This window comes from Varanus komodoensis, unplaced genomic scaffold, assembly GCF_004798865.1.
Source record: "Varanus komodoensis strain SLA01 unplaced genomic scaffold, ASM479886v1 scaffold221, whole genome shotgun sequence".
Lineage (NCBI taxonomy): Eukaryota > Metazoa > Chordata > Lepidosauria > Squamata > Varanidae > Varanus > Varanus komodoensis.
The window spans coordinates 4,207-25,780 of NW_025335610.1; the positions used below are offsets into that span (position 1 = coordinate 4,207).

At 49.8% G+C, this 21,574-nt stretch overlaps 2 protein-coding genes across 3 annotated transcripts in view; one reads left to right on the top strand and one right to left on the bottom strand.

The window, feature by feature from the left end:
• LOC123024202 (adenylate kinase 2, mitochondrial-like) overlaps positions 1-19,742 on the top strand; it is a 23,942-nt gene extending 4,200 nt beyond the window's left edge. Inside the window, exon 5 of the mRNA XM_044431628.1 lies at positions 19,727-19,742. The gene's annotated coding sequence lies outside the window, so the exon portion shown is untranslated. The remainder of the gene's footprint in view (positions 1-19,726) is intronic.
• Positions 393-8,642, bottom strand: AK2 (adenylate kinase 2). Of its 2 annotated transcripts, XM_044431627.1 has the most exons (6): positions 8,495-8,642; positions 6,846-6,956; positions 5,842-5,936; positions 4,956-5,028; positions 2,986-3,181; positions 393-1,371 (listed from the first exon to the last, which is right to left on the bottom strand). In XM_044431627.1, exons 1-6 carry the CDS (start codon positions 8,567-8,569, stop codon positions 1,364-1,366), a joined length of 558 nt encoding a protein of 185 aa, XP_044287562.1. In that variant the 5' UTR covers positions 8,570-8,642; the 3' UTR covers positions 393-1,363. The 2 variants fall into 2 exon arrangements, with proteins under 2 accessions (XP_044287562.1, XP_044287561.1); XM_044431626.1 differs by having other exon boundaries at positions 393-3,181.
• Positions 19,743-21,574: the final 1,832 nt, after the last annotated feature.

Below are 21,574 nucleotides of genomic sequence, written 5' to 3' on the forward strand. Positions count from 1 at the left end.
CTCAAGGACAGTTTCCAGTTTTAAAATGTGGACACAAAGAAAAGAGCTGTGGCAGATTTGCCAAGGACAACAGACTCCCCGTAAACCAAGAGGTGATTGGCTGGGAACGTAACCCTGTTCACAGCATTTGCTATTCTACTTCCTTAAGATTCCTTCATGAAATATTATTCCTTTCTTCCATCCCTCCTTCCCTCGATGCCCCACTCTGAATTTGAAGTTAATAATTGTTTCTAGTTTCTCTCTATGGAGTGCACCACCATCCGTGTTTTAATCCTTTGTCTGAAACTGAGGAAATGGGGACCCCAACAGAAACAAAAGTCTTTAGCACAATCTTCCCCGTTCTGTCACATTACCCACCTCCTCAACACATAAAGACACCCAAAGTCAAGGTGTAAATTGCTCAGATCCAAAACCGACAACCATTTTATTGAAGCAGCAGGTGGTCTCTCAAAGACGGCAAGTGAAAAAACTGGGAGAAGCAAATGTGCTCTCCAAAGAGGTCTCATTAAGAGTGAGAAAAGGGGCTCTTGGCTTTGCCCTTTTTGTACCCCACATCCAGAGGAAGGCCTCCGACACCGATTCCTAAAGGCTTTCTGAAAAGAGAAGCGCTCCCTACAATGGCACTGTCCCAACACCAAAGGCAAACTTTACCCAAATTAAAATTGGAGTCATGGTTCTCCCCCTATCCCCAAATTGTCTTGCCACTTGAGTCAATGCTCTGGACACACCTGCCTGAAACGCAGGTGCCAAATTCAGCAGCGCCTCTGCACCAGGAGTAATGGAAAAAGCTACTCACACCTGATGCTGAATGAGCCAGCCCCACATGGGAGGGGGCAAGGCCAGAGCTGTGATTCATGCATGGCTGGAGACACTGCCAGTGTTAGATTCTGTGGGCTGCGAATTATGGGACTTGCCACTTAAGGCGTCTAGCAAGCACCAGGCTGGGAAAGCCTGGACCTTTGCAAAAAGTTTTCTAAATCATTGGAAAGATTTTTTTTAAAAAACCTGGGTTTGAGATGATTAAAAACCCCCAAAACACCCCTTTTGCTACCACTTTACAATTGATTTCCCAGTACAAACTTGTGTACTCAAACTTCCAAGAAAAGCCATCCACCCCTCAGACCCATTTTAACATGATTTGCATATTTTCTTTCACGAACGCCATTTTGCCTTGTTAAAAACACAGATATTCTCAAGAGAGATTCTGGTGAGAAACCCCCAACTCCCTGCAGCCTTCCCGCCCATATCATATCATATTTCCTATCATGCCTCCTCCCTCCCACACACACACCCTCTGTCTGGAGGGCAAAAGGATGGGGTGATGCAGTGCTTGATGCTGTCCTGTCCTGTCCGCCTCCTGGATTCATGCAGCTGCAATGAAGACAAATATAGAGAAAAAATGGTCCTTAAAAATACAAAATGGATCATGCAGGCAGGGCAGGCAGAGATATAAAAGCGATGCGACAGAGAAAAGGACTGAGCTATTCCTTTTTTAAGGGGCTTCTCTACCACCCTTCACAATATTTTCCCCAGAAGTTTATATGATAAATTGAGACAAAACACAGTAAATCTGGAAGGCTGTGTGTATGAGAGAGAACAAGAGACACTGGACCTGCCACAAAGGGCTAAAAGGACCTTGGCCAGACCTAGCAAGGCAGCAACCATCTCCCTCGCTGCCGAGATGTTTCTCCACCCCTGCCAGGGCACCGACAGCACTCCCCTCTCTCCTCTAACAGACCTCGGAGGATTCCTGGGGCAGAGAAAGTTGCTCATGCTCGAGGGAGGGTTCCTAATCCCAGCTAGCAAGACATCACCAGTGTCTCAGAGGCAGAAGCAAAAGGAGGTTTTCCGCACCAAAGAACTTGCAAGGCCCATTTCTTTGTGTCTGTTTCTAAACGCGAAATATGCCCCCTCAAACCAAAGGAGCTTCCAGACAGGAGGCTGCCAGCACAGCAAGGCAAAGGGCCATCTTAACTTTCTGGCAAGAAGAGACAGAAGAGTTGGGGAAAGAACCTGAGAGGGCTGCATACCAGTGGCAGCCCAGACCACCAGAAAAAATGCCAGGCTTGAACCAGGGTGATTTCACAATAAAAACCTCACCTATTACCCTATTGTATGTAATTTGTTGGTTTTTTATTAGCCACGAAGAGCATAAAGACTTATTCCCTGACCAATGTCATTCTGTTTTTAAAACTGCTAATGGTCACATACCCTAGAAGCTTAAAAAATAAGGGAAGCAAAAATGAAGGTAGTGAACTCTGCACAGGAAACAGTGCTCATGTTCCCACATGATAATGGACAATAAGGAGCATGGAATGCTCTGGAGAGCTCCTGTGCTCTTGTGGCTGCACCTGCACTTGGCACAGATCAAAAAAAAAAAAAAAAAAAGAGAGAGAGAGAGAGAAGAAAAAAGCAGGAAGCAGAAGCAGCTACCTGAGGCCTGTTCTTCCATAAGGTGCAGACATCCAACTTTTTATAGTCCTTTAACCTGACACAGCATTTTACTTCCTTCAGAGAGCCAAGGACTCACAACTGGGCCAGCCAGGCACTTTCCTTCTTCCGACCACATATCCGTGACCTTCAGAACTCCTACACCAGGCTAGCCACCATGCAGGCAGAGGAGAAACGCCTGCCATTTTCCAATTTAAGCATGACTCCCTGACAAATGTGAAAACACTTCCACTACCGAATGAGCAGATGTAATCCTGTCTCTAGATTCCAGAAAGGGGAGCGCTGGTCCACTGCACCCCCTGCAGGCTGTTAGCACACACACAGGCTGGGACATGTTTCTGTAGAGCAAAATGTGCATACATACAAATGAGAGTCGTGTGCATGTTTAATGGAAAGTCTAAGCAGCCTTCTTTCTCGGGAAATTTGCACCCACTCCCACAGCTCTTGCTTGCTTGCTGACCCTAGAAGACCAACAGGAAAGGAGAAAGAAGTGCCAGACAGGAGAGCTCTAAATAAACATCACCAGGTCTTTACATGTTGCTTTTGAGAAAGCTGCCAGGATGCTGGCAAACACCACATCAGGGGACTGGGAAGCATCGATGGCTGTGTGGATCCCGCGCTTGCAGTAATAGTCAACCAGGGGCACTGTCTGGTCATGGTAAGCCTTCAAGCGAGTTTTCAGTGCTACTTCATTGTCATCTGTCCGACGCATCAAGGGCTCCCCGGTAACCTGGCAAGAGCAAAGCACACATGAAGACGTGCTCCGGAGCAGGGGCTCAAATGGCCCGAGCATCACAGTGCTATGCGATCTGGCGGTGAGAGAATCCCAGTCCCTGAATTGGATGCAGCAGCCTGACAAGCCTCGGGGTGCGCCTGAGAGGCTAACCGGTCTGGCTGGAGTGGCAGCTCAGGATCCAAGGGTGAGTTGTGGCAGGAGAGCTGCCCTCTTCTGGCGGGGAACTTCTGACAGCAGATTGATAACAAGTGTTGAGATGGGCCCAGGCCCAGGCCCAGTCCCGGTGGCAGCCCACGGCCCTGCGCACCTGCCTGTGCCCGATATGGGAGAGATTAGGTCAAGGGCCGCAGGGGGGGCCAGGAAGAGGAAGCGCAGCAACATGCTGAGGGAGAAGAGTTAGAGAAGGGGGGTCTATCGGGTGGGGAACTCCATCCTCCGAGGTGGTGGGCCAGACAGTCCGTCGTCACAGTCAGAAGGTGGCCCAACTGGGATCTCTGAGGGAGGAGCACAGGCACGCCCCGTCCTACAGCTCTCCTCCCCTCAGGGACAGCTGCAGAAGGATTCGTAAGGAAAGCTTTGGGTGAAGCATGTCGGAGAGGGTTCAGCATTTTGCTTTGTGTATGCTCAGAGACTGGGGTGTAAAATAAAGGTGTCTGGCCAAAAAGCCCTGGCAAGACTGTTACTGCTGGAAGGGAAAAGCTTGGCTCACAGCACAGATGCAATGACGGACTCCCAAAAACTCTGAAATGGGATCTTGACTAGAATCACCCCAAGTGCAGGCACCAGACAACCAAAGAGATGTCCCAGGATCCTTTGCCCTGCGCCAAGATGCAAAGGAACGCAAGCATTGGCTCAACTTATTAGCCAGTCACCATTTGGGGTTGCTGCCACTCCCTCTCTGCAGAGAAGAATGGGCTAGGAAGGCACCCTTGTGGTTCCCCTTCTGCTCAGAAGCCAAAGCAGAGAGAGACCGGTGGGTGACACCTGGTATCCTGCCCACTAGCAAGCACAGCATGTGCCCCAGCGAGCCAGGTGCCTGCCGGGACACAACCTTTGGCTTAGGCTGTTCACAATGAAAACGTAATTCAAAATAATCTTGTGCCAAGAACAGCAGCATCCTGCAACCTGTATAAAATTCTGCAAGTTGCATAAATGGACAATTGCATAAAGATTTTCAGGCCCCTACTTTCTATGCACATACATTTAACATATTGAGGCCCCATAGGTGCGGGTGTTCAAGGGTAGGCTGGACATGCACATGGTGGGCATGTCGTGAGCGGAGCCGGCTGGTGCCCGAGGTCAGACTAGATGGCCCGGGAGGCCCCTTCTGACTCGCTCTGTTTCTATGTTTCATATTTATTCTGACACCACTAGCTGGTCCAAGGGGCTAAGATGGTGCTACATACTTTCAGGCATCTCTCCTGAGAGAGAGGGGTGCGGGTCTACAATTTTGCCTGTGTCTTCTCTGTGACAAGCGGTCAGCTAGGCACAAGGATCACATGGATTCTACTTCCTCCCTGGCCACAGAAAGGCTGTGCACTTGCTAACTGGTGACATATGAAAGTCCACTGGGGGATTCTAGCAGCAGTATTCAAAATCCATAAAATGAGTGAGAAAGGCCATTTGACTTTGGCAATGCAGTGGGGGAAAACAGCCCCTTTTGCTGCCACACTGCCCACTGTTGATGGCGCCCTCAGCAGCTGCAGAGCAATCCAAGGCAATCTGAGCACGGCCCAAGGAGGACCAGCTAAACGGCAGGGTTACCTACATCGTCCTTCATGTGGACCTTGGGAGGGTTAAATTCTTCGTGGTATGAACGGCCACTGCCTGGGTGGATCAGCCTGGAAGAGACCACAGGAGTCAGCAAAGGGCATCTCAGACTTGGTCAAGGGGAAGGCCTATGGAGAAGCATCTATTCAGAATCACGATCACCAAAGAGCCTGGCATTAGGCACAAGCAAAGGAGGCATCCCTCGGGGACCTTGTGAACCACTGCAAGAGGACAGAAGCTGCCCGTGGCAGGCATGCCACACGTTTGCAGAGGAGACTGCTACACTGATCAAGGAGATCGAAGGGGTGGCAGTGGCAGCAAATGGTCCGAAGGCACCAGGTGCCGCATCAGCGGATCAAGGTGGGCGTGGACGACTTCTCTTGGATACAAGGCTCCTGGGGGCCCACAGTGAAAGGAATGCACTGCTCACAATCTTTCTGTGCCCTCTTTTGGCCTTTCTGTAACTGAAGGCTGCATTCCCAAAGCTCAGAGGGGCCTCTCATCCAGCCACATCAACACCTGCTCATCTTCAGCTTAAAGCTATGAAAGAAGTTTGAAACAGAAGGCCCTCCCCAACCAGCCCTCTCCACATCAGGCCCTCCAGATGTGCTGACTACAACTCCCACCAGCCCCTCATGCTTACTAGGGATGAGAGCAGATGGAGTCCAGTGCATTTGGAGGGCACCAGATGGCAGAGGAGAATCATATAACCATATGATCAAAACAATTTTAAAGGGCATGACGCATGCATGTGGCATTTGTCCAGTACTATTTTCTAGTTCTCCTTTACAAGGAATTCTTACATGCAGTGCATCACATTTCTGGGATAGCTCGAAACACTGCAGAAGATCTCTCAGAGGATCTCCAGAGGAAGTGGCTATTACCTTCCAGTAATTCTCCGGATGAGTAAGGAATCAGAGACGTTGAATTCAATGACAGAATCTAGTTTCTCTTTTCTTTTCTCCATCAGCTCCTCCAGCTGCAGCAATTTAGGAGGATGAAAAGCAAAAGAGGAAGAGGCTACTTTTAAAACGCATGGAGGAGCAAATTCCAATCTAACTAAAGCAAATCCCTTTGGAGTGGGAGTTACAAGGAAAGCCACTGGCCCTGGAGCTCAGCAATGGAGTGAGGCGCAAGCTCAACCCGGCCCTCTTCCCATTTTAATCTTGGAATTCAGGGGACTGTCTCCTTCCATACATGCCCATAAGGGCAATCACAGAGGCCTGCCTTAATGTGGCCTCTCATTCCAACGCTTTTAGAGAAAGCCTCCTCACTGGCAGCCCCTCGGTACAGAAGCCCCTCCCCGGAGAAATCCACCCAGGGCTCAACTTGCTGCATCATTCTGACTCTGTGCATTGCAACTATTATTTAACTTATATTTTGTGAAGAAGAAAAAACAATAATGTGCATAATATAATAAGTTAACAAAATAAACAAAGCATAAGGTAAAGGTTTCTCCATGCCATGCCTGACTCTTGGGGGCGGTGCTCACCTCCGTTTCCTGGCCGAGGGAGCCAGTGTTTGTCCCCAGACAGTCTCCGTGGTCATGTGGCCGGCAGGACTAAACACCGAAGTGTATGGAATGCTGTTACCTGCCCACCGAAGTGGCACCTTTTTATCTACTCGCATTTGCATGCTTTCGAACTGCAAGGTTGGCAGGAGCTGGGACAGAGTATGGGAGCTCACCCCGTCTGCGGATTCAAACTGTCGACCTTTCGATCTACCAGCCCAGCGGCTCAGCGGTTTAACCCACTGTGCCACCACATCCCTTAAACAAAGCATACCAAAATACATAATACTCAACAATATGCAAAAATATATAGCTAAGAGTTAGGGATTAGAGTGAGAAGTTTATCTATTATCCCCAATTCCAATAAGGACTGCATACCATCTCTGCTTGCCGCACCGTACGAGGGAACCCATCCAAAAGAAAGCCGTTTTTGCAGGGAGGTGTCTCCAGGTTTTTCTCAATCAGCTCCACCACCATTTCATCGCTCACCTTACCGTGCAAGGAGGAATAAACAAGAAAAGCTAGTCTTGATACAACAAGTGATAATTATAGTGACAAACGTCTGGACCACCACAAGGAAAACAAGGTTCCTTCCATCACCAAATTCAAAATTCTGTTTTGTTGGTTTTCAGGAAGTCCTTACAGATATGAAACAAGTTTGACCATAGGAAGGCAAATACAGCAGAGAAGCAGAAAGCAAGATTACAGGAAGACAAGACCCATTTAAGGCATTTTCCTGTGCTCCGAATGCACCAATGCCTCTGAGATTACTTACAACCTAGTGCAATTTGTCACATTCGATTTCAGAAGATGTCTTGATCTCAGGCACACGGCTTGGTTCAGCTGTGCACTCCAGCTTGAGCTGCATGTTCTGGAAGGGCTCTCTGCACCAAGTACACCATGGTCTAAATAATTGTGCAGGCTCGGTATGGGGGCTGTCAGATCAGCGGTCTGGCCACACTGCCAGAGCCTCGTCACGATGGCCAGAGCCCTTCCGCCTTGGACTTTCACAGAAGCTTCAGATTTTGAGCTTCAGTTCATTCAAAAATCACATTAACTTATATACCCAGGTAACTGGCTGCTGTTGCACTCCACCACCTCTATCTCCCCTCCACCAAGACCTGGGTGCAGAGCAGAGGCAGGGCAGATTATGGCTTCCTTGCATTATCTAGCATGTACAGGCATGTCCGCTGCATTCTACCACATCCTAGTTCACATATATCCCTATGAAGGTTTGAAGCGAAGGCTGCAGATAAGCATTACCTATGATGATCCTGCTCTACGGCCACAAGTCCCTTCCTTGGGAGCTGCCAGGTGAAAGTAACAAAATGCAGAGAACAGAATGGAGCCTTTAAGACAACGAGTCTGGTTCCAAGCGAGACATGATAGGCAAACAAGATCTTTTGTGAAGCCAACTCTTTCTGGTTTACAATTAGAGAATGCACACTTTGGATTTCGAACAAACTTGGGAGGGCGCAGGGGAAGAGAGCTGAACTATCATGAATGGAAAAGCTTCTAGCTTCTTCAAATGATGGCATTTCACAAAGCCTTGAGATAAGAAATACCTCAAACATTGACCAGGAAGAGCTAGTGGAAAGGGAGCAAAGATCTCTTGCAGCTTTTTCTCTATATATTCAGCAAATCTAAACAGGGCTGCCTTTAATTGCAGTAATCAGAAAACCTAGAGAGATATTCTATATCTACAGGTAAGAAAGCAAAGAAAATTGCCCTTCCCCAAAAACTGAGAGGCAATATAGCTAGGAAATGAAGTTGTACCCCATGGAAAGCTTCCATAAATCAAAGCAGAATGGGCCCTGGGAGGTTCTGTGCTTATTCAAAACCTCTGTGGGCATGTTAAGACATTCCCCTAGTTCCCAACTTTCAGGCAAAGAAACAAAGGCCTGAGACCATCCCCGTGGTTTAAGTCAAAAGGTAGCAGCTGGCTCACTCAGTTTACAGAGCATTCCATGTTACTGAGAGATGAGACCAAAGAGAGTGGCACAGTGCAGTTGCTGCTCTCCACCTACCAGCTTTCCAGCATCCATCGTCTCCTTCAGTCTCTTCCCCAGCTCTGAGCCAGAAGCCACCATAGCCCTCAGCATGTCCCCTGTTGCCAAGTGGCACACACAGAAGACTTCAGCAAGCCGAGGAGCCTGTAGAGGAAAAAATGTGCAGTTATTGTGGATAACAGGCTAAAATATGACCCAACAATGTGAGGCAGCCATAGAAAAGTCAAATTTTATTTTGGGATGTATTAACATAAGTATTGCTTCTAAACCATAAGCAGTAACTATACTCCTCACTAGTCAGACCTCACCTGGAATACTGTGTCCAGTTCTGGGCACCAAGATGTAAGAAAGACGCAGAAAATTTAGGAAGGGTCCAGGGGAGGGCAACAGAAATGATCCAGGGTTCTGAAACACTGCCCTGAGGGACTGAGAGAACTGGGCATGCTCAGTCTTGAGAAGGGAAGACTGAGGGGGGACATAATACCCCTCTATAAGTTCCTCAAAGGCTGTCACAGAGAAGGTCAGGATCTCTTCTTGCTGACACCAGACACAGAATATTCAATTCAAATTATGACAATCTAGATTCAGGCTAAATATCAGGACAGGGTTCCTCACTGTCAGAGCAATACAGCAGTAGAACCAGCTGCCTAGAGAAGCTGTGGGCTCTCCCACACTAGAGGCATTCAAGGTGAAACTGAATGGTCATCTGAGTGGGATGGTATAAACTGGCATCGTGCAACAGCAGGGGGTTGAACCGGATGGCCTTCATGGCCCTTCCAACTCTGCTCTTCTATGATTCTATCATATTCTTCTTTTATATTGTTATTTATTTTATATTGTTATTTTTATATTTTATTGTATTTTAGTTTGTGTTGTGAGCTGCCCCGAGGCTTTGGCAAGGGGCGGCATAGAAATGTTTTAATATAGATAGATAGATAGATAGATAGATAGATAGATAGATATAGATATATAGATAGATAGGAGCATAATGGGATGGCAAAGCCAGCACACTCCAAGAACGATTTCAGAGGCACCACTGAAGAAAACAACTCTGCTATGAGGCCATTCACACATAACTAGAGGGAGGATCCTGGGGAAATTTTATTGCACAAAGTGTATGGACACACTTCTTGCACTGAATCCTACAAGAAAAAATAACACTTTGATGAAGCTGGGTTCAGTGACTACCTCTCCTACCACGAAGAGTGAAAGAATTGCTTTGGTGAATCCAGTGGTATTAATCTATTCTAGCAGAAACAACCATGTCCTGTGACAATGGAATGACTAAGGAGTTTATTCTGGTGTAACTGTGGAATAATCAGAGACATGGGCATCAGCCCAAGTAGCCCAGGGGGACCCTCATTCTAGGGGCAGTAAGTCAGAAAGCTCACAGGCTTTCCTAAATGCAAAAACAACAGCACAACACTAATGGACTATCCAGCAACCAGCTCCAAGATTAGGTGATCACACATGACGCTCAGTGGAGAAAAGAATCAGCAGACCAGTATGATCTTTTAGTAGATCCACTGCAAACTTTTTGAATTATGCAGAACTCTTTGAGTAAAAAGCTGGTATGTCCTGCATCCCAGAAGTTTACATACCACCTGCTCCATATCAGTAAATGTTGAATTGATGGGAAAAAAGACTTCTGTTTTTCATACTAGTATACATAAACTATCTATAGCAGGGCTCAGAAACCTGTGGCCCTCCAGATGTCACTTATTATGGTCCAAGGTGGCTGGGGCTGATGGGAATTGGATTCCTACTGCATCTAGAAAAGCTCCACTTGTAGGCTACAGAATACTAAGTAAATGCCTACATCTATCATAATGTAGATTGGGGCTTGAAAATCTAACCATGCAACACTCATTTTATGCCTATCATACTGGTTACGTTACCTTGAAAGTGCTGGTTACTGCCTTTCGAGTTTTAAAACTTGGGATCAGGTTAGCTGAAGGACTGCTTTCAACTATGCAATCCTACCTGTTACCTTTTAGGGTGGATGCCAGGAAGGACTTCCTGACTGTTAGGACCCCAAGGGGATGGAATGGACTTCCACAGGGGATGGTTGAAGCCCCGGGATAGGCCGGACATGCATAGAAACATGCATGAAGGATAGGCCGGACATGCATAGAAACACAGATACAGAGCGAGTCAGGCCTCCCGAGCCATCTAGTCAGACCTCCGGCACTAGCCGGCTCCGCTCACAACATGCCCACCATGTGCATGACCAACCTATCTTTGAACACTCTCACTGATGGGGCCTCAACGACCTCTCCTGGAAGTCCATTCCACACCCTCGGGGTCCTGTCAGGAAGTGCTTTCTCAGGAATCTGAGAAAGTCACTCAGATTCGTCACAAGCTGGATTCCACTAGTGATTCAGAGCCCTTAGGGAAGGTACCAATGTTACCGTCTGGTCACATATTGTTGGATGAGTTCTAGTTATTGTGGCCTGATGATGTGGACAATGTGCTTGGACAAGTACGTCCCACCACCTGTTTACACGACCCTTGCCTGTCGTGGCTACTGTCCAAAGCCAAACACAGGATTGGTGCCTGGATCCTGGAGGTCATCAACGCCTCTCTGAGGGACGGTCGGATGCCTGCCTCTCTAAAGGAGGCAGTGGTTAGGCCGGTCCTAAAGAAGGCGTCCCTGGATCCAGAGATGGCTGCCAATTATAGACCGGTGGCCAACATCCCGTTCTTGGGCAAGGTGTTGGAACGGGTGGTGGCAGGACAACTCCAAGCTCTCTTGGATGAGACTGATTATTTGGACCCATTTCAGTTCGGCTTCAGACCCGGGTATGGTACTGAATCTGCCTTGGTCACCCTGTATGATGACCTGTGCAGGGAGAGGGACAGGGGGAGTGCGTCCCTGTTGGTTCTCCTGGACCTCACAGCAGCTTTCGATACCATCGATGATGGTATCCTTCTGGATAGGCTAAGGGGGCTGGGAGTAGAAGGCACTGCTTTGCAGTAGTTCCACTCCTACCTTGACGGCCGATTCCAGAAGGGGTGCTGGGGAACTTTACCTCTGCGCCATGGCAGCTATGCCCTGGTGTACCGCAGGGGTCTATTTTGTCCCCCTTGCTGTTCAACATCTACATGAAACAGCTGGGAGAGGTCATCTGGAGGTGTGGGCTGCGGAATCATCAGTACACTGATGATACCCAGCTCTACCTCTCTTTCTCAACCAATCCAGGTGAGGCAGTGGCTGTACTGAACCGGTGCCTGGCCGAGGCAATGGGCTGGATGAGGGCCAATAAACTGAAGCTCAATCCAGACAAGACGGAGGTCCTGTTGGTGGGTGGCTCAGGCTCCGGGGTAGGTGACTTGGACCTTGTCCTGAATGGGGTTGCACTCCCTCTAAACTCTAAAGTCCGCAGCTTGGGAGTGCTCCTCGACCCAGAGCTTTCTTTGGAAGCTCAAGTGACTGCTGTGGTGAGGAGTGCATTCCTTCTGCTTCGGCTAATCCATCAGCTGCGTCCCTACCTGGAGGATGACTGCCTAGCGACAGTGACACATGCACTGGTTACTTCCCGATTGGACTACTGTAACATGCTCTACATGGGGCTGCCCTTGAAGACAGTCCGGATACTTCAGATGGTTCGAAATAGAGCTGCCAGGATGCTGTCGGGGACTGGGCATTACTCTCATATAACCCCAGTCTTCTATCAGCTCCACTGACTTCCCATCGAAGTCCAGGCTCAATTCAAGGTGCTGGTTATCACCTACAAAGCCCTTAACGGCTTGGGACCTGGATACTTGAAGGAATGCCTGCTTCCTTATTTGCCCTCCCGCCCCTTGATATTGGCAACAGAGGGCTTTCTCTGAGGTGGCACTCCACCTATGGAATGTGCTCCCCAGAGAGGTCTGCCTGGCGCCATCGTTATTTGTTTTTCGGCACCAGGCTAAGAACGTTTTATTTAATAATTATTTTAATTGTTAATTTATTATGTATTTTAGGATTTTAAAATTTTATGCCGAAATGTTGCCAAGTTTTTAATGAATTCTAATGTACTGTTATTTATATATTTTAATTATGTTGTGAGCCGCCCAGAGGCTTGTTGCGATGGGTGCGCCATAGAAATGTTTTAAGTAAATAAATAAATAAAATTGTGCAGCCAGGGTGTTTCCGGATTTTAACTGTTAATTGTATTTTGTATTATGTTTGTTTATGTGAGCCATCCCGAAACTTTAAGCGATGGGATGGCATACAAAAACTCTAAATAAATAAGTAAGTAAGTAAGTCTGCCCAGATCCTTTTGGATCTGGAGTACCTGCTCCTCAGTTGTGACCACTGCTCCAATTTTAGTATTGTCTGCAAATTTGATCAGCAGACTGTTCACCCCTTCCTCCATGTCGTTAATGAAAAGATTAAACAGGATCGGCCCCAGGACAGAGCCCTGGGGGACCCCGCTTGTCACTGGCCACCATCCCGATGATTCCCCACTAATGGTTACCTTCTGCTTTCGGTCAGTCAACCATGCCCTAATCCACCAGATGGTCCTTTGGTGTATCCCAAAACTCCTCAGTTTCTCAACCAGGATATCATGGGGCACTTTGCCAAAGGCCTTGCTGAAATCCAGGTAAACCACATCCACTGCATCCCCTCCATCCAGCCACCTCGAAACCTTGTCATAGAATCCCACAAAGTTTATCTGGCAGGACCTGTTTTTGTGGAAGACATGTTGTGTGGCTGTCAGCCTCCCTTCCCTATCTAGCATCACTAGATCCCTCTCTATTATGAGCCTTTCCATTGTTTTTCCTACAATGGATGTAAGGCTAACAGGTCTGTAATTCCCCATGTCCCTTCTACCACCCTTTTTGAAAATTGGGACCACTGATGCCACCCTCCAGTCGTCTGGAACTTCACCCGCTCTCCACGAGGCCTCAAAAATGGAGGCCAGCGGGCGTGAGGGAACCCCTGCCAACTCTCTAAGTACTCTCGGGTGTAACCCATCAGGACCTGGCACCTTTGTAATGTCCAATGCCCTGAGGAGCCCCTCGACTTTGGGGGGGGGGGTGACTCTAATCTGTGCCGCTAATCTCCTATGCGGATCTCCCCCATCCTGCTTTGGGGAGAACACAGAGGCAAAATAGTCATACCAGTCACTGGATCGCCTTCCTCCTTATTTAGTGGTCCCACCACTTGTCTCCCCTTCCTCTTCCTATTTACATGCTGAAAGAAGCCCTTTTTGTTCCTCTTGATATTCTTGGTAAGTCTCAGCTCGTAATCAGCCTTAGCCTTGCAAAGAATCCTTCTGCAACGGGTCTCCTCCTCCCAGTATACACTTTTGTCTACTTGCCCCAGTACCCATTTCCTACGGAGGTTCCTCTTTCGTCTAACCCCTCTAACCACCTCCTTTTGCATCCATGGCGGCGCTCTCCACCGCCTCCCCACCTTACTGACTAGAGGTATCGTCAAGGCTTACGCCTCCAAAACCTCCCTTCTAAGTGCCATCCACCCCTCCTCAACTTGCTTACCTTCCAGTAACCTATCCCAGGAGACTTTCCCCAGTCTGGCCTTCAGTTGGCCAAAGTTGGCCCTCTTGAAGTCCCAGCTTCTAGTGCTCGACCTGCTGCACGTCCCCAGTCCCCTGATCTCAAAGCAAAGGATGGAGTGATCACTCGCATCCAGAGCTCCCCTAATCTGTACTTCATCTATCAGCTCCTCCCTGTTGGTCAAGACCAAGTCAAGGATGTCTTCCCCCCTTGTCGCCTCTCGGACCCTCTGTGTGAAAAACCCTCCCTCTATAGCTTCTAGGAAGTGACGTGACCTGGCTGTCACCGCCAAGTGAGTCTCCCAAGTAATATCTGGGAGATTGAAATCTCCCATAATTACTGTGTCTCTCCCCCAAGATATCCTTAGAATCTGGCCTGTCAGGACATCATCCAGGGTCTCAAGTTGACCTGGAGGGTGATAACATACCCCCACTGTCAGGTCGCTTTCCCTGTCAAAACCCCTAAGTTTCACCCAGACTGCCTCTACCAGATCCCCATCTGTGCTGCATTCTATCTCACTGCATCCTATCCCTTCCCTGACGCCCCCACCCCTCCTTCCCTTCCTGTCTGACTTGCCCGCCTCTCGGGACATGCCTACATTAGCACGGCTGGCCGGGGCAGAGAGAACAGCACACCAGCTCCCCCAGTGGATCAGCCATCCTTCCCCAGCTGCTGGAAGTTCTCTTGGCCGCTCCATGTCAGTGGCACCAGCATGGAAGCGTGGCCGAGTCCACCTGGGGCTTGGCTCTTTCCCTCGGGCAGCTGCCGGGGCCGCTGAGCCATGCCCGGCCACCCAGAGCCTCTGCACTGCCATCGTGGAGGCGCTGCTGCCCAGGGAAGGGCTGTTTGGCTCGGGCTCTCAGCGCCTTGGTGGGGCCTTCAGGAACGCCCCAGCTTTCCCGCTCGAGGCCAAGCATCCTCGGTGCTGCAAAGTACCTTCCGCTGGCGAAGGCTGGCTTGGCAACTGCGCTCCCTCCTGCACTGAGCCGGGATGGCCACCGTTGCCCACGCTCCAGCCCTCTTTTCTGTGGGCTGCTGCGGCACGGCACACGTGGGGCTGCTCCCGAAGACTCCCCAGAAACCAGTGAGAAGGAAGGGAGCTGCCAGGGCAGCACTGGGAACGAGTTGCTGGGAACAAACCTGCCCTGCCCGGAAGAAATGCACTGGCCTCACATGCGTGAGCCTGTGCTGGGGTGAGCCGTTCAGGCCCCAGGCAGCTTGCCCGTGGGGTGCCTGCTGGAAGGTCTGCCTGCACGCCAGTCCCCTGGGGGCCTCCTCCAGGGTCCCTGCCGTCCGGGGCAGAGGGGATGGTGCCTGGGGGGAAGGCAACTAAGCTGCGGCCTCCAAGTCTGTGTGACTCTCCCCAGGGATGGAGCTCTCCCCACTGATGCGGCACTGACATTTTCGGAAGCCGGGGAAAGGCCCTCTGATTTCCCTGGAGTTTCACATTCCGTGGAGTTGCATTCTCTGGTTTTGTTGCTGCTTTTCTTCTCCTGGTTTGACTTTTTTGGGGGGGTGGGGGGAGTGATGGATTTCTAGCTCATTGCACATTTGTGTTGCAACTGTGAGGTGCCCTGGTGAACCCTAGATTGAAGACCAGGAGAGAAATGTGATTAATTGACTGACTTGGCACCATTAAGCTAACAAACTGGTGGGTTTGAGGCTCTTGAGGTACCTGCTTTCCTTACTCTTTGTGTGTGTGTGTGTGTGTGTGTGTGTGTGTGTGTGTGTGTGTGTGTGTGGTGTACACAGGGGCTCCTGCACCTAGCCCTGCCTACAAAGCTGCACTTGTCAGAACAGCCCCCTCCTGCCAAATCTGAGAGCTGTGGGGGAAGCCCCTTTGCTGCACCAGAGCATCTTAAACAGTGGAGATGTGCAACGTTTGTGAACAAATCTACAAATGCATGGGCTGAGCAGGGGTCCTGGGGTTACAATAGTGCACAAAAACCACCGCATTCCTGCCTCCGCCACCACCTCTGGGCATCCAACCAGTTCTCTTAGGGCAGGAAAACAAACAACTGAGCTGGAATTCCGGGGAAGGTTCCCAGCTTCCATAGCTGGGCTACCATTAATAGCCTGAAGGGCATTCCCTGGCAGGCGGTAGGTCACGCTCATCGCCATGTTGCAAGAACTTTCACCAGCTTCTACGGACTAAACTGGCACAAAAGCTGCAGGAGCTACTTTCTCCTGGACAGTTGGCAACTCTTTCGTAAGCGCCAACCAAGTGTGCTGCTGGGAGATCCCATGACTGGATAGCCCACATCTTGGAATGGTCACTCACCCCAGCTGTGTGTGCTGCCATCCCCCAGGGAGGTGGCGGGGGGCGGGGGGCAAGGATGCCGCTTTCTGCCCTGACAGCTTCCTGACCACAGTCACTTCTCAACCCTTCCCACTAGGCTCCTGGTTGCCCCACGCCTGGCTGGCTGCAATTTGGGAGGCGGTTGTGGAAGGAATGGATGACACCTCCTACCATGCAATGGTGAACCAGACTGGCTTCAGAAGCGAATGGTAGATCTGCTCAAAGACCTCCCACCATTCAGTGTGGCAGAATTTGGCTGTCAGAGACCTGTCCTCAACAGCTGCCCCCCACCTCTGCTGCACACTTGCCAGTGTTACGTTGCTGTTGTGATCATTTCCAGCGAAGCTAATGAGGTGCTGCGGGCAGGATGGGGGACTCCAAGTTCTTCTCAGCCACAATACTCACTGGGGACTACAGGTCAGGCACCCTCACACCGCACAACCTCCCTGCAGAAGCCATTTGCACTGGGCTTGGATGGCGGGGCAGCCCCTGGCATGTGGCTGGGTCATGCTAGCTGGCGCCCGTGGCTCCCATACAAACCAGGCGGCTCCCTCCTAGCCTTCCTGACCTACCTCGTTTGATGTGAGGATTGGGCAGTGCGTGTGCACATGCATGCATCAGCATGCATATACAATCCCAAGGGTATCCATGCCATAAATCCACAGGCTCAAGTTGGAGAGCATCTCTCTAAACAGACGTGGCCCCCATTCAAAGGAAGCCCATTGGCAGCAAGTTGCTATCTTTTCTCATTTTCCCCATCACGGGAAATCCTCCAAGCAGAGAAGAGTTCGGTGCTTCCTGTTTGCGCTGGAGCCCCCGAGGAATCGCTCCGGCTCTGCCGAATGCTATGAATGCCAGGTGTGTGCGGCCCCCCCTCTCTGGCTGATTGTGGGGCTGCCCAAACCAGCCACAGGAGCTGGTGGTCAGAGGTGCTCCCGTGAGCTTGAGCGCAGCCTGGTGCCACCTGGTAAAAGGCAAGGGCTCCTCCTGAAGGCTGCACTGCCCCTGTGCTCCCCACTCAGGCAGTCAGGAGAGGGGCCTTCCAAGGGAGACAGGGCTGAGTCTGTGACAGGCTGGGTGCTTTGACTGGAAGAAATTCCCCTTCAGCTGCCATGGCAACTTGAGGAAATACCTGCAGGTTTCCCTGAGGAAGAGAGGCTGCTCCAGCCAGAGCATCTGCTGAAGGGAGAGTCTCCATGGTCTCTCGTAGCCTTGGAGGACAAAACAACAGAGAGAAGTGCTTCCCCTCAGCGAGGGAGGGGAAGGAAAGTGGGTGGCAAGTGGGCAGCCCCCTGGGGGCAGGGATCACGAGTCCAGCAACCTTCCGGTCCTGGGAGGGCTTGTCCGGGCCTTTGCACAGCAAGGGAAGCCCGAGCCATTTCTTCATCCCTGGCACTTCAGGCTTCACTCAGCTCAACTGGACCAAACACGTAAACTCGGGAGACAGAATGAGGTTTGCCAACCAGCAATTGCTTCCTAGAAGATTCTGAAAAATGCAGCAAATACCTTGAAATAAATTGAAATCTCTTTCAAAGCATTTTCCATTTGCCCAGCTGCACAACTTTATCTGTAAATAGGGGTGAAATAATACACTTTTGTAGCAGGCAGAATTTGAATCTGTTTGCAAGAGGCATATTGGGTAAATGGGAATGCCCCACAGGATTTTGGCATAGCATCCTAAACAGCACAAACATAGAAAGGTCGGTTCACCTACAAAAGATGAGCATGATCTGACATACACCTCTCCCACAGATATAAACTCACAAGTTTTAGAGTTTTACTCTGATTCATATGGAGACTTTTTCATGTTTGAGTTACTAACAAATAGCAATGTTTGTTTCTTGGCATATGGATGAAATAATGAAAACCTGACAAATACGCTTGCAGGGAAATTACCCAATTCAGCTGGAATTCCAGTTGAGGAGTATAAAACCTCTTCACTCCTTCGCTTTATCATTTTATAGTCACATTTTTGAACCAGGCTTCCTTCCTTCAGCATTAAATGATACTAATATTCCAGTACTTCCCAAGCCTGGGAAAGGTTACATTTATTGCACTATCAATCAGTTTCATTAATTAATGCAGATACTCAAATATTAACTGCCATTCTGCCAGACAGAGTGCAACAATTTATAATGCTGGTTTGATTAGTCCAGGTGGGATTTATCAAACACAGACAGGAGCCTGCTAAACTTAGATGGTTTTAAAGACAGACAGAATGGCCTGCGGAGAGATCTCCACGGGAGCCCCTCCCTTCACAGGGCAGCTGGGTCATGGTATCTCTGCAAAATCTCTGCATTCATCTCAGGTGGGGCACAGAGTGTTTGAAAGCATGACCTTGCATCACATACACATGCCATTTGGAGAGAAGGGGGAGGGGGAGGAGCCGGGAAAGCTAAACTGCCCGTTAAGGCCCTAGGGTTCCCATTTGTCTGGCTTTCAGCTGAAGTACCTATGCAAAGGTGCAGCAATATTTTTAAGAAAGGGAGAAACAGTCAACACCTCCTCCTCCTACTATCTCCCAAAAAATCCTGGAGAAGGAGAACAGGCACCGCTGCTGTCCTCCCACCCCCACCAGGTGAAGCCAGTGGGACCAGCAGTGCACCCTGTCAGAATCTTGGAAGTTCAATTCGTGAGGAGGAAATAAAACTCTGGTTTGTGGAAAGATCAAGCATTCAGACCATCTGTGGCTTGATTGTTTGGCCCAGGTTCCCACAGTAGACTCACGATAATGCATTACCAGGCAGGCAGAGGTAAACTCGCTGCAAGGTTTCAATACAACTACAGGGTATTTTATACCCTCTCGGTCATGTACGCAGGTATAGAGCAATTGATGACAGAATGCAGACATTGCAATAAGATTCTGAGGTCATCACATACAGAGCAGATAAAGGAAGATCAGCCAATCATACAGTGACAATGAGATTGCAATAGTTCTAATTGCAGTTTATCGACACTTTAGTTGATTAACTTGAAGGTCTGCTGAGACTTGTATATTCAAGCTACTGAGAAACTATTCATGAACTCATAAGCTCATCTAGACTCAGACCCTAAGTAATGCATCCGCACCATTCTGAATGGCCAGGGCACAGGGAGTCTCTGGGCTAGCAAAATAGATACTTCCTGGTAAACAGTGAATTCCAACAAGGATTATTTAGTAATTGTGAAGGTATATAATGTATATTTGGACTGAATGGCCTGTCTGCTGTAGCTTACAGCCAAAGGTGAGAGAAAGGAGCAGGGGAGGAAGGCCATTTTAAACAGTGACTTAGCTTGGAAAGCTGGTGCTTTTGAGAAGGAGTGCAGGATTGATTCTACAACGCAAAAGCACACAGAAGCAATGTTTTTCTGCCAGGACATATCCAAATTTTCCTAACCCCCCCCCCCCCCCGTCACAGCCCCGAAAGTGGCCAGCATGGGCAGATTGGCGGAATGCTTCCAATTTTGCAGCGTTTGCTCAGGGAGGGCCCCCAGGGTCCCGGGTGCATCGGCACTCTTGGTGGTGCGCTGGAAGTGGTGTCGGGGGAAGGCGCCCAAAATCAACAACCCACAACAAGCAAATGCCACCCCTCCTGGGCAGACCATCTCACAAACTAGCACCATTGTGGTTAAGGCCAATAGCAACACTCAGATTTACTTCCAAATAGACCTGCATTTCAGCTATTTGCCTGTTGAGCAAGAGGACAGAGGAGCAAACAGAACAACTGGGAAAGAAAGGGGGGCACTTCCAGGGGAAGAGTGAGAGAGGCTGTGTGACGAACAAGGGAGAGGGCAACGTACCCGAAGGAGCTCGGCCTTGCCTCTGCTTCACTAAAGCCCTGGGCGGTCACTCCCCCCAGCTGGCCCCACAGTGCCCCGAAGCCACCTGCCCCCACCACAGAGCAGTCCTGCAAGGTTGGCACCCACGTGGATGCGCTGCAGCTGCAGCAGGCAACACACAGCCTGAAGAAAAGCTGGACTGGGCAGAGGAGGGTCGGCGCCAGCTTCCTGCCTCGCACCAGTGGGCCGGGGTTGCAGTGCCAGCAACGACGCTGAGCATGGATGCCGCCGGCACTTGCTCGCTGCTCCTTTTACTGTTGGGAGGATCTTTTCCAAAACTCGCTGGAAAAGCATCTTGGGGCAGACACAATGATTGTCGCAATGTGTGAGCCAGTACCGCAGCTATTATTTTGATAGGTATAGAACACCTGAAATAGGTCAAAATGCTACATTCGACCCAAGAGCTAGAGTTACAACCACCATCCTTTTCTCACATTTCTTTTCACCTGGGAGAAAGGTATTCAGCAGGGATGTCCGTCTTTCCTTCCAGATGTCCAGCTTGATTTATGCTTGGTACCCCTTGCGTGCTCTCTTAGGCAGCATAATGATAGCACAGATGAACAGAATTCAAAGGGGCCAATAAGACTATTATGCATTATATATTATACTAATTTCTAGTGTGTGTGTGTGTGTGTGTGTGTGTGTGTGTAATATGTATTTTCATATATTAACTGAAATTGCCATATCCACATTTGTGCAGGTTTTTTCCTTCATTCTCTGGTTTGGTTTTGTTAAAATGTGCAATAAGAGCCTGGCCAGGAAGGACGGTGCCTCACTGCTCCTGCCGGAGAAGGGGCTTGAGGGCACTGCGAGGGGGGCTGGCCGAGGCTGGGGGGGCACTGCATGCGTCCTGGCTCAGTGGGCCTGGCTGCAAAGGGGGTGACAGTGCTGCAGTCACGGAATAGCTCCATAGAAGATGCTTCGCTTTGGCAGGCATGCCTTTCTGTGTAGGGTGACAGCAACCAGTTGTTATCCTTGAATACATTACACACATGTGCGCGCGCACCCCCCCCCACACACACACACATAGATAGAAACCTAGGAACAGAGCAAGTCAGAAGGGGCCTCCACTCATGACATGCCTGCCATGAGCATGTCCAGCCTATCCTTGAACACCTGCATTGATGGGGCCTCAACCACCTCCTGTGGAAGCCCATTCCACACCCTCGGGGTCCTGACGGTCAGGAAGGGCTTCCTGGCATCCAAATGGAACCTTGGCTCCCTGAGCTTTGCTCCGTTGGAGCGCTTCCTGCCTTCCTCTGCAGGGGAGAACAGGCCTCTGTATGTTGCCAACAGATCCCCTCTGAGTCTTCCCTTCTCCAGGCTGAAGAGACCCAGTTCCCTCAGTCTCTCCTCATAGGCATCCCTCCCAACCCGGCTATCATTCCTGTGACCCTGCACTGAAGCGATGCTAACCTAACTATGCCTCTCCTATAATGTGGAGCCCAGAAATGGATGCAGTACCCCAGTTGTGG

What these genes read in the sequence shown, in the direction of transcription:
- AK2 (XM_044431626.1), bottom strand. Translation starts at nt 8,569, where the DNA reads ATGCTGAGGGCTATGGTGGCTTCTGGCTCAGAGCTGGGGAAGAGACTG. An exon ending in ATCCGGAGAATTACTGGAAG is followed by an intron (nt 5,029 to 5,841) that starts GTAATAGCCACT and finishes GGTCTCTTCCAG; the next exon opens with GCTGATCCACCCAGGCAGTG. An exon ending in AGGTCCACATGAAGGACGAT is followed by an intron (nt 3,182 to 4,955) that starts GTAGGTAACCCT and finishes TGCTCTTGCCAG; the next exon opens with GTTACCGGGGAGCCCTTGAT.